This window comes from Micropterus salmoides, unplaced genomic scaffold (genome assembly GCF_014851395.1).
Source record: "Micropterus salmoides isolate LMB-PRFRI ecotype aquatic unplaced genomic scaffold, ASM1485139v1 Ms_hic_scaffold_3, whole genome shotgun sequence".
NCBI classification, from domain to species: Eukaryota; Metazoa; Chordata; class Actinopteri; order Centrarchiformes; family Centrarchidae; genus Micropterus; species Micropterus salmoides.
The window spans coordinates 15,928,372-15,944,683 of NW_024042261.1; the positions used below are offsets into that span (position 1 = coordinate 15,928,372).

At 38.6% G+C, this 16,312-nt stretch overlaps 1 protein-coding gene across 1 annotated transcript in view; it reads left to right on the forward strand.

The window, feature by feature from the left end:
* pcp4b (Purkinje cell protein 4b) overlaps positions 1-15,447 on the forward strand; it is a 37,271-nt gene extending 21,824 nt beyond the window's left edge. The window contains exons 2-3 of the mRNA XM_038694216.1: positions 3,914-3,965; positions 14,746-15,447. Of these exons, the coding sequence (XP_038550144.1) occupies positions 3,914-3,965; positions 14,746-14,876 (183 nt within the window). The 3' untranslated portion in view covers positions 14,877-15,447. The remainder of the gene's footprint in view (positions 1-3,913; positions 3,966-14,745) is intronic.
* The last annotated feature ends 865 nt before the right edge of the window (positions 15,448-16,312 follow it).

A 16,312-nucleotide genomic window follows, 5' to 3' on the forward strand; every position in this document is an offset into this window, starting at 1 on the left:
TTTATGTACATACTGAATGTTTTTGTGAGGTTTGTGGCAGTGACAAAGTGTTGGAGTTTGGAGTTTTTACACTCCTTCTCTCCACTGAATCCCATTTGCTCTTTGGTTGTGGCTGTGAAGATCAATGGGCCACCAAGGCGGTCCCAAACACAGGCCTGGGGACATCAGTTATAAAAGGGATAACTAATGCTAAATTAATTCTCATGTACTGATATGGAGGAGCAGCAAACAAGAGGATCATTTGATGCTATCAGGTTTTTAGATGCATTAGCACTGAACCCTGTGGTGAACAGTCAGCAGCAAATCTCTATTATATCAAGTCTTTAATTTCATCAATTGGGTAAAATAGTTTGTGTATCTTAAAACAAATGACAATATTTGGGGGAAAATGCTTGTTTGATGTCTCACTTGGCTTCACTTTTTAATGCACTGGGTACCCCATTGTTCAAGACTAAAAATAGGCCTAGAATAAAAAACTTGGGAGGAGGTTGGGTTCGTTGCACAGGTCAAACACAGGACTTTTGCCCAGAAGAATAATGTTTGTTTCCATTGTGAAACCAATAACAGTGATTCTTTTTAACTAGCTATATAAGTTACATAACTAACTAACACACTTCACTTATGTAACTTACATTCATATTTTAACCCAAACCACAATCTTTTCAGAAACCTAACCAAGTCGTTTTGTTGCCTAAACCCTAACCAAACTGCATCCATTTTACCACGTTAGCCATGTGCCCTTTCACAATGTTAACTTTATTTTGAAAGTCTAACTGGACTTTGCATATTTATTATTGCTAACTTGACCACGTATCCCTGCACATGCAAATACAATGCTAAAGGTGTACCCAGTGCGTTAAAAAGTGGTCTTGACCAAACATTTGTCAGACTCTGTGATCAATACAATGGTGATCAGTGTGACATGCATTTAGAGTTTCGGAATAGAATAGAAAGCTTTGGAAATGCCAGGATGTGTGTTGCATGCATTTACCTCTAAACAGAAATTTACATTTTTTTGACTTATATTTTAAAGAAAGTTGCTTTATTTCCAAATGCTGAAAGTGTCTTTATATGACACAATGGCTTTGGACAGACATGAGAGTAGAATCCATCTTCTTATAAAAGTATAGTTCCCAAAACATCAAATTATTCCTTTAACATGAATATTAATTATTGAACATTAGTAATTGTAAGAAAACCATAAAAAAGTTCACATTCATATAATTTGCGGAACATGTCTCCCCAGTGCCACCTTAATACTTTGTGATTAATAAGACGCTTATGATGTAACTTCTCACAGCCCTTCCTCCTTACTTCCTTTCCTCAATCCATTCTTACTCCATTTGTACTCCTCTTGCTCTTTCATCATTCCCTGTGATATCCCTTCTCTCTCTGGCTCTGCTGCATATTAAAAAGCAGGACTATAATATGGGTCTAAGAATAGCTTTGCCTAATCTGCTCATTGTGGGGAAGTGTTACTCCTGTACTCCTCTCCAACGCGATATCTGCTTTACCCTTTTCACACCTCTAATGCTGTCGGCACCTGCCTGAACCCCGCAGACCTCAGCGTATAGCTAAAGAAATTTTAATTCATCATAGCTTTTTTGCGTGTTTTTCTTAATGTCAACTTTTAAATATATCTCTAAGTATTTTTAAAAAAGTTGAATACAGCGTTAATTTAACATCCAGACGGTGGGTATCTCAATATGAGGTGAAACCCTTTGGGCTCCCTTGTGTTTGCTATATTTTTAAATTGACAAACTCACATGTCATGCCAAAACAAATGGGAGACATACGTACATTAGCACAGCCAATGATATTTCTCTAGAGATCAGTGACTATTTGCAGTTTAATAGGAGAAAAGTGAGTGTGTGTGGAAACAAATGGCTGTACAAAAATGAAAGTTGATATTTAGATAAATGCTGCTGCATCAGTATGTAAGAGTGTAATATTTATATAGCAGCTAAGTGGGGCTATGTACCGTTATGCAACATCACATCTGAAAAGTCATTTGTTGAGCAAGAGAGTACACAGTAGCTGGTGAGGCTTTCAGGCTATGTAGAGTAGATGCTTGGTTCTTTTGTACCGTAGGCGGTTTTCTCGTTTACATCCATCAGTCTGCCCATTTTTTACACCTCAGTATCTTGTGGTGTGGCGTGAATTTAAATGAGAGTGTGAATGTGATTATAACCATGTGATCGAGATGAACCAACACTGTATAATCAGTGAATGAATTCTCACAGTTGGGTAATTTGAGATGTGGTTTTTTCTCTCTCTCTTTTAAATGGCTGTATGCTATTTTTGAATGAAACCCTTCACATATACAGAATATACGAATATTATCAATGTGTATATATTGATAAAACTGGGTACATAGTTTCATAATGTTTAAAGGGTATGTAAAATTATTTAAGAAGGAGTTCACCCTCCATTAAAATACACTTTTACTATTTCACCGCTTTAAGGTTTATTTAAAGTGGTCATATTATGCTCATTTTCAGGTTCATAGTTTTATTTAGGGATTGTACCAGAACAGGTTTACATGGTTTCATTTTCAAAAAACACTGTAATTTTGTCACACTGCACATTCCTGTGTCTTGAACACTCCATTTTAGCTATGGAGTGATGCATCTCACTTCTACAAGATATTTGTTGGAAGTTGCACATGCGCAGTTCCTAATCAAGGACTACTAGCCAATCAGAAACAGAGTAGGGCTTCAGGTTCAGCTGTATATGTTCCCCTTATACCAGCTTAGCAACATGGACTGGAGCAAGAGTTTAAGAGTGGTGAGTTATTGTTTTTTTTTTTTTATAAAACTGAGCTCTACATCACAGTAACAACTTTCTGTCCACTGACTGCCTGGAGGGTAGATAATGTTTGGAAGGGAGAGGAGAGGCAGCAGGCGGACGTCTTTTCACTGTGTTCTGCAGCTCAGTGTATTTTTCCACCGGTGTTTTTGAGGGCGTGTCTGACTGTCACTAGGCAAGCATTATGATGTGTGTTTTCTTGTGATGTCAGCAGAAAGCGGAAGAAAAGGCTGGACTACAAACAAGCTGTTTTCAGGCAGTTCAGAGCAGAGCAGAGATGGGAACTCCCTTTGGGGTGGACTTTGGGCTTTTTGACTTTGCAAACCAATTACATGCACAAAAAACATATAATGATTAAAGAATTTTTTCCTTTCCTTTCATCTTATTGTGAAAATCCTCATCTTGTTGAATTTAAACCCTTATTCCGAGCTGAAGTTACAGTATTTATTCATGGTTTAAGGGGAATTATTTATATTCTGGAACAACTAAATTTAACATATTTATGAAAACACACATGATGATGCATTGAACAGCTTACGTAACTCTGGTTTTGGACCATCTCAGCTTGAGTCACTCTGCAAATTGAGCACAAGAAAACAAAAATACAGTGTTTTCTGGGTCATTTACTTTGCTTCATGTTAGTATTTCTGTCCTCTGTACTGTTACAGTGCCAAGGAGTAGTAAACAGCGGCAACTCGGGCAATGTTTCCCTCCTGGTCATACTGTATATTGTCTTTAGGGCCTTTTTACTGTCACAGGGCCCTCAGCCTGCAGGATCTCCTCTGCCCTCAGCTCATGTGCTCAGAACAAGGGCACCCCACTGGCTAAAATACTCCAAAGTGGAGGCTTCAGAGAGTGTGCTAGCAGATTAGGTGGCAGCTAAGCCCCCAGTAGATGTCAGAACAATCATGACGACAAGGCTTAATTAGTAAAGGGCACAGAGCAGTGATGCATATTCAGCTCATTTGGATGTGATGACAGGATTGTGGGAAGTCGTCTATTTGCTGTGCCGAAGTCTGGTGGATTTAAGCTTGAAGAAAATGTACTCTGAAGAGAAATCTCAATCTTATTCACCTTTTCTGTTTTGTTGTTTTTGCATTTGCAGAGACAAGGATCTGGAGCAGCTGCTGGCAACAACAAGACATCTGGAGGACAAGGTAAAAAAACGTGTACATTATGACATTTGTTTTCAAAACATCCACTTTCACTTGTGTCAGAAGTGTTATGTTCAAGACAAATTTTAACAGCGCCTAAACGAAGTATTTTAAACTTAGACTTTTGCATCATTTAAAAAAACAAAAAAACAACTGGACAACTTACAGTGTGTTAGGAGGAGACCGAAAGAGAGACAGAGAAGGGAGTGTAAATGGATCCTTTTACAGTCCATGTGGGCCCAAAAACCTATTTAAGGATTAGCTTAAAAAGGCACATGTCACATGATTGACAGTAACAGGGTTTGAAGGATAGCTGCCATCAGATTCTACACACACACACACACACACACAACCTGATCTCAGGGCTTTCCATCAGATCTCATCACAAGCTAACAAGAGTTCATGGTGTCATGTCATTGTTTACATGATGTTTTAATTAGTTAATTTGTCTTTTCTTATCAGTTTTCTTCAGTTCTGTCATACGTGTCACCCTCGGGTCATGACTGCATGAGCTCTAGATGTCATTTATTCTGAGCTTGTACATTATTGGTGATCAGTAATGACTCGCTGTTCAATACAAAATACACTACAATGCAATGTTGGAATGCCTGGTTGTGTCCTGATAGCAAATCAACTCTTCTAATAATTTGGGGAGGTTATATACTATACCGCTTTACAGTTGTCTTATGAATCTCTTGACTGAGGATCGCTCTCAGCTTTAATATCCTGACTCAGCTGCACAAAATAATACAGACACCAGGAGACAAAACTGAGATGACCATCAGCTTCTGTAAATCCAACTCTCTGATGATTACCTCCCTGAACGGAGATAGACTGCCTGTATCAGTCCTTCCTGGGGGAAATTAAGATCCATGGACCAAGTGCATTACAAATCATGTTTATTGTTGAGCTTTCTGTCATTAAACCTATCACAGCAAAGCAAATAAAGGCTTCACCATGAAAGCTAATACCTTTCCTGCTTTCAGCACCTCTAAATCGTGGCAGTGATTCAGTGTGTTGCCCTGACTCAGCATCATATCACATTTTGAAATGAGCCATTCTGATTTTATAAAATAATATACTTTATTCAACAAATGTATGTGTAAGTAGAGTAATGCTAGTATTTAATCGTGTCTTCTACAAACCTCTTGCATAAATGTTTTATTGTCTAAAGATCAAACTTCTTATCTGACAGAAAGTTACTGATGTAAGTGATTGTCAGTGTAATGATGACTGTCACAGTGAGAAATGGTCAGATGCTACAGAGTCGCTTCGCAGATGTATTTCCTTGCAAAAACAGCAAGAGTCTTTTACATGTGCACAACAGTGAAATCATCTGATTTAAAATAAACATTATGAATTATAACATTTTTTTAATGAGCTCTGTTTTATATTCTATTTTACCGTTTTAAAAACTGGTATTTCAGTTCATTTTTGAGCTAGATCCTTGACTGTCAGGTCAAGTTGGGCCATTGTTGCACTTGTGTAGCTGAAAATTGCCCAACACTCTGCTTGATTAGAAACAGAGACTGCTGTCCTGTTGTGTTATAAGATTAAGCTGATGTTTTAGCTGAGATTTTGTAATTATCTATGTAATAACTGGAACTGTGACCATCAGTTTGGTATTTTTGTATTCAAAATTCAAAATATCATACAAATGATGTATATTTTAAAAAACAGTCAAATATAAAGTTACAAGTGCTGTGCAACCTTGAACAACCTGCATGTTGTATAACTGCCCTCCTGACTTGTTGTACTCTCCTATAGATCCTCAGGGGATCTCTGTTAGCACAGCACCTTTAAAAACCTTACAGGTAATGTCAGTGTGAAAAGGTAAAAAAAAAGGCACTTTTGTCTCTCCCGTTGCCATGATACTGTTACATGCAAGGCTGCTGTGACATTGGAAATATAAGAGTTCAAAAAGATAAGTTGTAGCTTTGCTGAAGATAATAATCCTGTTTGATTTTCTTAAAATTTCTTAAACAGTCCATCTCAAAGAGTAACAAATACTTTTCTGTGTTTATGCGGTCTAACTGAAATGTGGATGTGTCAAACAGCCAGGAACCTTCCTGGAAAGCATGTTAGAAAAAATGCCACATTAGTGTGATTGAAGGGAGCTTTAAACCAGGCTTGCACCGCCACTGACCTGGTTTGAAAAAAATAAATCGGCCTATTACACAGAGTCACCGTGAACATTATTCACCAACAGCAATTAATGGGATCCAGATTACCTGGCGCAGTTGGCTGAATTGAAACACTGTGTTGCAGGAAGCAAATTTTTCACTGCCTGTAGGATTCGGGTCTACCTCTCTATTCACTTAATGAAAAGAGAAAGTGAATGAAAGTACACAGCCTGCAGTACACACACACACACACACACACACACACACACATGAAACACCCCTTTGTTGTCTGACCTTGACAATTAATTTGATGCCTGGAAAAACTGCTTTCCCAGCGTGTCTGAAGCATGCCTTTCACTGTAGAGAGAGGTCGGGAGAGAGTTGTTAAGAGTGGGTGAGGAGGGAGTAATGCTGCTATTGACTCTCGCCCACTCTGCACACCCCCAGCACACAGCAGAGCACAGTCTTTGCAGACATCACCTCACAGGCTCACGGACAGCCACAGAGAGATGTATTCATATTCACTGGAGCTAATTTGAACTGGGTAGGTATGAGTACATGCAACCGTGATGCACCTCAGTCATGCAGCAAAGGCTGTTCACCTGATAACAGCAGTAACAGGGAAGCTGGAGGATGGAAGTGTTTATTGTAAAGAGAACGGCACAAGATTGAATTTTTATCAAATGGATACAAGTGAATCTAACTTTTTTTCTCTTTCAGTTCAGTGTTGTTGTTGATGATGTTTATTCTTAGTAGCAAGACCAAAAGTGTAAAAATATAACTACAAAATAAAGGCGCTCATTATGCAGAATGGCCCCTTTTGTGCTTTACTGTTTTATGTATCGAAGAGGGACTTTCATGGTGAGGCAGACTTTATATTACTACATTATTTAGTGCAGAGAAAACCAGGCCTTTATTTGAAACATATATATGTAAGAGACAGGTCTGTATTTTAGATTTCCTGTGTTTTTATAATCATATTTTATTACATTTTAATTAGATTAAAATTACATTTTAATCCCAGCTTCCTGAGCTGCTCTTGTTTTAATTTGCTGTAATCATCACCTCAAATCTTCCTCTCTGTTGTCTTGATAAATTCACTATGATGTCCATTTCCACAACACTGACTCCATCAGAACAGCAACATGTCATGTCATAGTCACCACGCTGCTGTGAGTTTGTCTTCTTTAACGGCTATACTGTTTTCAACCACTGATTATTCAGCGTTCACACTGCCGTCAGTGAAACTCACCACTGCCTGCACAGGAAACTATATTGGATTTAACTTCATTCAAAAAATAATAGAGTCAAAGAAACTAAATTTGAATGAATAATCGAATGAGAGAAAACTGTATTTAAAAATAGAAACTTTATATTTAAAAACTGAAAATCAGCAGATTGGTGAGTGGATTTACATTTTTGTTGTTTTGATGTATGTTATGTTGAATCTACCATGTGAGCTATCAAAGTACAGTTAATTCCAGTTTGCTTTCTATTAGCTTTAGTGTTGTGGTGATTTGGGACGCTGCCATTATTTAAATACCGTCTTTATTACAGAATGTACAGTATATAATGTTAGTTTTAGTTTAGTTTAACAATGCATCATACAACAATGCTGCTGAACATGTGATTTGTATTGTTGGTAATTTAAGGCCTACGAAAACAAGAAAAATGCTCCAAAGTATCTATAATCATAATTTAGAAAGTAACTAGTAACTATTGCTATCACATAAATGTAGTGAAGTACAATATTTCCCTCAGAAATAAAGTAGAATATAGAAAGTATTCCAAAATGAAAATACGTGTACTTTGTTAATTTCCACCACTGATTCAAACACCTTCACAGGCTCAGTCAATTGCCTCTTTTGGTCGTCTTCTGTAACATTGATCAACATGGTTGGAATCCAGATGTCATGTGTTTGGGCCATATGCTCCATATGCTCACTGACCTTATGAGTCCAAGCACAACACAGACTGCCCCTCTCACTGCAACAGCTGGGGCAGCGTGGGCTTACTACAGCTTTACCTCATACTGGACAAACAAACCACACTGACAGGAACAAAAGGATAGCACTTGGTAATCCTTTGGTGTGATGCTATCATGTGAGATAGTCATCTGCTTATTCATGTTGGACTTCACAGATGAAAACTGCTCCATTTCTTGTGGAAAAGTGTTAAGCTCACAGAGTATTTAAGAACAATGTGGAAACTGCTGCGCCAAGAAGCACCTCTCCTCCTCCCGTTTCAAACCAGCGCAGGCGTAATTTCAAATAGGCTCACCTCAGAGATGAAAGTCAGCCTTTTATAATTAGCTTTGCGACAAGCTCTCAAAGTGAAGATGACCCATTTTCTACACACTTTTTAATTAGCTTTACTGTACTCAATTATAGCAATAATGAATTGTCTTATTCTGTCAGATATTGTTAGTAAATGCACACCTGTTTCAGAAGCAGTCAGTGCTAGAAGGAGCTGAAACCACACATTTCCTCTGTAGGTCTTTGAACATCCCACGTTTTCTGTTTCAAAAAAAAAAAAAAAAAAAATTCAAATGTGCGATTGCGTCCAAGTAGGTTACACAGACGCTTCCTCACCCAAAGCAAAATAAAAGTTGACACACAGTGAAAAAAAACAAGTACACAGTAGCAATCAATACAGAACCAGTCTTTCATGTGTATTTGTGTATTGATCGCTGTGGTCTCTCACGCTTTGCTGCCCCTCCAGTGTTTCAAGGCCTTAGGGGTCGCTGATATTTTTCTGACTTTCAAACACTGACTTTCAACTATTGATACAAAGAATGGCAGGCACAATATGCACTCAAATTCCCATGCACAAAAGTATACACACTTTTACACCATACACACGCTCAAACACTCATATATCTTTTTAAAACATGCAAGATGCCAAGAGTCCACATCCCTGGATGTGGATGTCTTATTCTTACTGGGGTAAAAGCACTGCCTCACTCCTGAAAAATTTTACCTGTAAAACGGCTCTCATTGCGTTTTCAGAAGTAACTACAAGGTGGATGGGAATTAATATAAAATGGCTTGTTGGCTTTTTGTGTGAAAGCTTTGTGTAAAGCTACGGACAATCACACTTTATACACTTTATATTACACCAGACAGTGAACACATGAGGTTGGTTTATCATTTTACTTTAATTTAGTGAAATTAAAACATTGAGGGATTCTTATTCCGTTATATTTACCTTATAAATGATTAAAAGTCTGTTTCCAATCTAAAGTATTAAACTCAACAGATTGCATTTTCAATCTCAGTCTAATGAAAAACTAAATCAGGAAATCAAAACTTCTCCCTGGCGTGGTGTAATCTAAAATGCAAATGCATTAGTAAGTACTAATGCACTTACAATGTATAGTATCTCCATTTTATGAAAAACAATCAGAGCTGCAGCTAATAACTTATTTTGTTATCATAATGAAATGGTTCATTGATAATCAAGATAATCATGTTAAAATGTTATGTTAACTGACTGATAAATCAGCTGATTCTTTGAGCACTAGAGGCAGTATTTCACTATTTTCAATCACTTTCTTTTCTACAAGGATACAATAACTGTCAAGGAGCTGTCAGTCTCTAACATGAGCTGTCAGCTGTCACCCCTGGCATTCAAGCCTTATTTCTGCAAACAATTATTGCGTGGCAAACTACTAAAATAAACACTCAGTATCAGAGTATTTGTAGCTTCAGAAAAAAAGTAGTACTTGAAACATTTCTCTGTCTTTCTTTTTTTTAAAGGCACCAAAAATACGGTGCTGACTTTGAGTGTCCAAGAGGAACACACTGTAGGTGCTACTGTAATTTTGTGTGTGCAGAGACATTTTAGTGACAAATACATCACACACTGCAGCATCTTAAGCTCAAACAGATATCCTCATACTGTGTAAAACACTTTAATACCAAGTTTCACTTTCTTTCCACAATCTGTCTCTCTTGTCTCAAGGTCTACAAGTTCTTCCTTAATGCGTTTCATCCTCCGCTTCCCCAAATCCCTCTCATGGCTCAACTGGTTTTAAGCAGTGAAATCAATAAGACGTCCCAGCTTTCACTAGGCTTCAGAGCAGCTTTTAAAAGACATTTTGAAAGACAGCTAACCAAGGATGGTCTTATCATGTCACTTATGAACGCATTCCATCTAAATTATAGATAAAGTTGGCAACATGCAGGAAAGTCATGTCTTAAGAAAGTGTATCTATTGAGCCTCAGACCTAGTTGTATGGAGGCTTTTATTCCTGCAGTTGCCACACACCAACACCATGTATAAATACGTTTTTCCCTCCTCAAGATGATCCATTAGGTGAAGACAGGAACACTGAAAGTGCTGCCAGAGGTAATAGGTTTGGTAAGCCATTTTGTGTGTGTGTGTGTGTGTGTGTGTGTGTGTGTGTGTGTGTGTGTGTGTGTGTGTGTGTGTGTGTGTCAAGAAGGAGATGAATCCTCAAAGTGTAGAGAATGATCCGTCATTGTCACATTCAGCCACTATCTCCTGTGTTATAAAAACTGATGAAAATCCTTCGATGTGATTCTTTCAGATGGATGCATGTGATTCCCCTAAAATATTGAAATGGAACTAAACTAAAATAACTGAGAGTTGTACTGATACACAACATAGTGTAAATGCTACTTTAAAGTGATCATGTCAAAATTGTTAATACGACTATTGGAGGACAATGAGATGAACCCCAACATAGTACGTATTTTTGCTGACTGGTATTTGCATTTAAGAAATCAAAAGTTACTATGATTGCTCATGAAACAAGAAATTTAGCATATTTAAAAAAATAAAGCAGATGAAGTTACTGACCCCTTAACTGTTTCAGCATTTGCTTTGAATGACAGAAGCGTCTCTGACAGAAAACCGCTTTTTTTTACTTTGAAAAAAAATACAAAACAATCCTTCGCATCCTGCCTGTGGCTCCACTCTGACCATCTAGATATCTTTTGATAGAAAAAGGTCACCATTTTGTAGTACAGACATTATGAACATATCTCGTGTTGACACTTTGGAGGGCTCAGCTCAACAGCTATTGCTGCTGGGATGAAAACAGCGGGCATTAGAGCATTGGAAAATTCAATATCAATTAATGCAGGATTGAAAGCCGAGTGGCTTGACACAGCAGAAAGCAGTTAGTGTTTCCTCCTTGAACGGCAAGACAAGGGTACTCAAGCTCAGCCCCAAGGGAACCCGAGGATTAGCTGCACAGTCAATACGTGAGTCGCCTCTCTGCTTTTCTGCCTTCAGTAACCCCCCACCCCCACGCAAGCAGGTCAGTCTTTTGAAGCAGTGTTGCAAGGCAGAGACATGGAATAGCTAAAACAGCTAACTGCTTATTAAGTTTCATTCTTTGTCAGTGTAGACTGGTAAATGGTTAAATGGGGACTGATGATCAAAGGAATCTTAGGTTAGCAGTATGTGAACAGTATACAGTATTTAATTGTCAAGTCCGCCAAACTGATCCTGCATTGCAAAAGCAGGATCACACTTTTCACTGGCCAGGGAAACGTGTTTCCTGATTGTTATTCCTGGTGACATAAGCTGTCGCAGGCAGACGTCAGAGCCACGGGGAAACTTGCTTGGATAAATGTTAGCTTGTCGTAACCTCTCAAAGTCCTGAATATTCCTGCTTCATTATAGCCCACAGCTCCGATGTTCTCCGTTCAGCAGCAGCATGTTCTTGTGTTACAGCAAAACAGCATGAGACAAACAGTAAATAATAATAAATTAAAGACTAAATCAGTAACACCGTGTCTAATAGTCTGTTTTGCTTGATCCTTTACTCCTACAATTGCTATTATTTTCTTGTGCATAACTCAATTAGTGGTCTTGGATGTATAAATTATTGGTGGCAAGCCAAGCCCCCACAGACTGCCGTCCCAATAAGATGTGAATGACAAAGCTTTCATGTAAACTTTAAATTCATCATTATGTAAACAAGCCTTCATATATTTACATGTTACATGCATGTATACATGTTGAGGTAAATGTTTAAATACTAGCAGTCAAATAATGTACATTGCACATTTCCTGTTTAAAATCATGCATATTGTCTTATCTAGTACGTTCAATATTCTTGTGTACTTTTACTTCTGTGTTCTTTAGGACTTCACTAACCAGGAGATAAAAAAAAACATCTTCTTTCCTAATGCTTGCTGAAACCAGCTTCTATCAGTTTTTAGTGGGATTACAGCCGTGCCCTCTTGGTCAGTGTCGGCTGAGCTCCAGAGAGGATTAAGAACTGGAGAACAATTCATGCTTTGGCATTTGACCTGGGAAACAACTGCTCAGGCTCCCCCATAGAAACTCTGCTCCACTATCATAATGAGGGATGGGGTTTATGTGGAGCGCCAATGGAGATCTTACCATCTAACGTTACATTACATTACTGTTTTCTTCAAAAATAAAGTGAAAGGAATATTTTTGAAAAGGGTTCTTGATTTTAGACAGAGGTAAACAAAAGCAGATTCTCATTTGTAATTGTCAGTTTTGCCCATTGAAAGTGTAATTGGCAGATTTTAACAGCTGTAGGTGGCTAGCTAATTAAGCTTACATTAGCTCCATGAATTAGGTGAAACACCATCTTTGGCTGACTTTTTAATGTTCTCAGCTGACTCAAATTAAAACAAGCACATAAAAGGGGCTTTAAATATGCCATTTATGGCTACATACATGATATAGTGGTAAAAGAAGGCCAAATGCTGAAGCTGCATGTTTCAGGCAAAAAGTCAGCATCCTTACCAGTTGATGATCCATGTAATAGATATGGAAATAAAGGAGCAGTATTGATCTTGAATTGTAGCATGTGTATTTAGTTGTATACATATAATAATGAAAAATGTTACATCAGACTGTTAATTCTCTCTTACAAAGCCCATCTTAGCTTAGCTTTTGTGTAGCGTTGTTTGTTACAAATAATGATAGTAATAGGGTGAACATAGTTTGGTTTTCTAAAAAGAGGACAGTGGGGGCAAGAGGCAGATGGACACCCACAGTGGGTGGAATGTTGGATTCCAGTAATTGGTGGCACCATGGCAATGTGTGCAACAATAATTTTAGTAAAACAGTTGCTCTCAAGAAGAGAGGCAACAAAAGGAGCAAATATCATGTACTATGGCATCCTGGCTCTGGCTAAATCTACATCTGTCCAATGTAGAGGCTTTATCCACCTAGAGGAGTAACTAGTATAAATCTGTGTATTAGTACAATATTATCCATCCATCCATTGTCAACCGCTTATCCTGCGTACAGGGTCACGGGGGGCTGGAGCCAATCCCAGCTGGCATCAGGCGAAAGGCGGGGTACACCCTGGACAGGTCGCCAGTCCATCGCAGGGCCACACATAGACAAACAACCACTCACGCTCACACTCACACCTAAGGACAATTTAGGGTCACCAATTAACCTAGTCCGCATGTCTTTGGAGGGTGGGAGGAAGCCGGAGCACCCGGAGAAAACCTACGCAGACTCCACACCTCCACACCACCTTCTTGCTGTGAGGCGACAGTGCTAACCACTGCACCACTGTGCTGCCCTACAATATTATAACAAAAAAAATTACATATTTATAGTTAAATAGGTAGGTTGTTCATAGTAGGCCTATTTGTATCATTTCAACATCTTATTGATATTCAACAATTTAACTGATTCACAAATAAAACCACTTTATTTATTTTAATAAGGAGCAATATTAGTTTTATTCATTATAATTTCAGATAAAAGTATCATATATAGCTTACAACTACTACAATATTAATTCCAGTTACAGAAAAATTCTCTCGTGGTTGTTAGTCTGTAATTTGTTAATGCTAAGTGCTAACTCGTCAAAAATCATAATCATTCATGCAGAACGAGTTCAACATTTTAAAAGTTTGCTGTAGCACCACGTCAGCCTTTTTTAATGCCCCGCCCTATCCAGGCTGTGAACGGTCGGTTCACGAAGAGTGACATTGATAAGCAACTTTATGCACATGCTTGGATAAAAACAAAGCACCAGATCTTCTCCCTACTCCGTCTCCGGGGGTGGAGAGGCCAGAAAAGACTAATGTTACTGGCAGCTTGTGAGAAGTGCTGTTATGCAAGAAAAAGTCCTGGTACAGTAAAGAGTAAAATGTAATAGTACCAGGTGCTGGTCAAAGTAATGCAAAAACACACACAATGAATGCTGACTGTAGAAAGCAAAAGCTGAATCATGGACATTTTGGACATTTTTTAGGTCCCAAAGGAGGACATGTCCAGGAAAAAGAGGATGTATGCTAACATTAGAGCAGATAAACACACTGTCACTAATCCATTCCTCACTTCCTACACACTTTTGCTTTTATGGTGGAAAGGTAAAAAAGAGGGAAACCATCCAAACTCAGTGAACTGTAGAGAATTGCATATTTATTTCTTGCACCAAATAAGAATGTGACTTAGGCAGTGACCAACAGATGTGGTGCTAAATGAAGCCATTTGGGAGCAAAAAGAGTCGGCTCTCAGAAAGGAATGAAGCATAAGATCCAGCTCCCTTCAAAGAGCCGTAATTCCCATCACTGATTGACAGGCCTGCTGTGATAATGCTGTCCAAGGGAGAGGAGTTGACAATGTGACTCAGTCTTTGTACACTGCTGTGAGTTCAACACATCATTTCCTTTTTCTTCCAGATGCGTCCAAGACGGACGTCCCAGAGGACTTTGACATTGACATGGGCGATCCGGAGACCGAGAAGGCAGCTGTCGCCATCCAGTCCCAGTTCAGGAAGTTCCAGAAGAAGAAGCGTGTTGAGAAGTCCTAGTGAGCGCCATGCTGCTCTGCCACTGTGTGTAGAGACGGCAGGCGGAAGCCACGGCACAGTGACGATGGTGTGACATTTGCATGTAAACAAATTCATACCTGTTGGAACTCCAGGGCTTGTGATGGGTTTGGGGGTGGGAGAGAATGCAATAGCTTGTTAATCATATGACATGTCTGTGAATTTTCATTATCCTATTATTATAATTACTATAATTTATTATTTAACTGCTGTATCAATAAATAAGTAACAGAAAGAGTTTCTGTCCCGTTCCATATATCATGAAGTCTAGCTGGTGTTTGTGTTAGAATATGTTTTTGTACTTATCCCAGCCTCAGTTATACCTGCACCATCCCTGTCTGTACTGCTTAGGACTACATTTCCCAAAAACACCTGTATTTGTGTGAGTAGATGGCACAAAAGCTGATGATAGAGTGACAGTTGTTTTTAGGAAACTTAGCCTGGAGCTTTCCGTCCTGAACAGAATATTTCACCCAGAGGCATTTTCTTACCTGCATGGTACTATCAAGCTGTGTATCAATGTACATTGAATAAATAAAGACTCTGTGTGGAACTTGTGTGCAGTGCATGTAAAGATGAACATTTGATAAACAACTACATATAAAGACTGGCTGCTGAATAGCTGCAGTATGTCTGATATGTTGCATTAATATACATTGTGCAGGGATAGCATGGGGACTTATATTCTGATGACAAACTATAAATATAAACAGCTTCAGAATGAGCTCAGCTGAATCTATTCCCTTCTCAGCTTGATGACCTTCTCCATGTAGGCTGACAGACTGATTCCCAATGATCTGTTCTCAGCTTTAGGCGCTTTAAACAACATTCACCAGCATAAATATTGTATATTTTAGTTCAGGATTATAGGTGGATATTTCATAATGGAGTACAGAATGATTTGAAAAGTCTATTTCTGACTTCTGACTGAAAACAAAATTTGAGGGAACATTGGCATCTGATTCTTAGTCTTAGTTGCCCAGCTGCTGCTCCATACTTTGTTTAACTTTCCTTCTGCTCTGTGTAAATGACTGGGCTGCCAAGATTTGGGCAGTGAGGCAGCTGTCACAAACAAGCCTTACTCCTTTTAAGGTTGATCACAGAACAGCACAAAGCCTCTATCATTATACTGCTCAGGCACATTATGTGGTCTCCCTCATTAGTCTGCCTGTAGAAACATGTGAAAGCACGCAAACACTGGCAAAAATACTGTCTGTGCTACAGCCTGAAGGTAAAGGCCTGTATTTCAAAGGAATGGCATAGCAGAATATAACTCATAGAAACCCATCATTAGCTAGTTTTCTAGTGAGAAATCTGTCTTATATTTATGTACTATTTTTGACAGCAGAGTTCATTTGTAACTGTGGCTCTATGGATGGCAATATCTCAACAACAATAGGATGGATTTTGTACAGAAA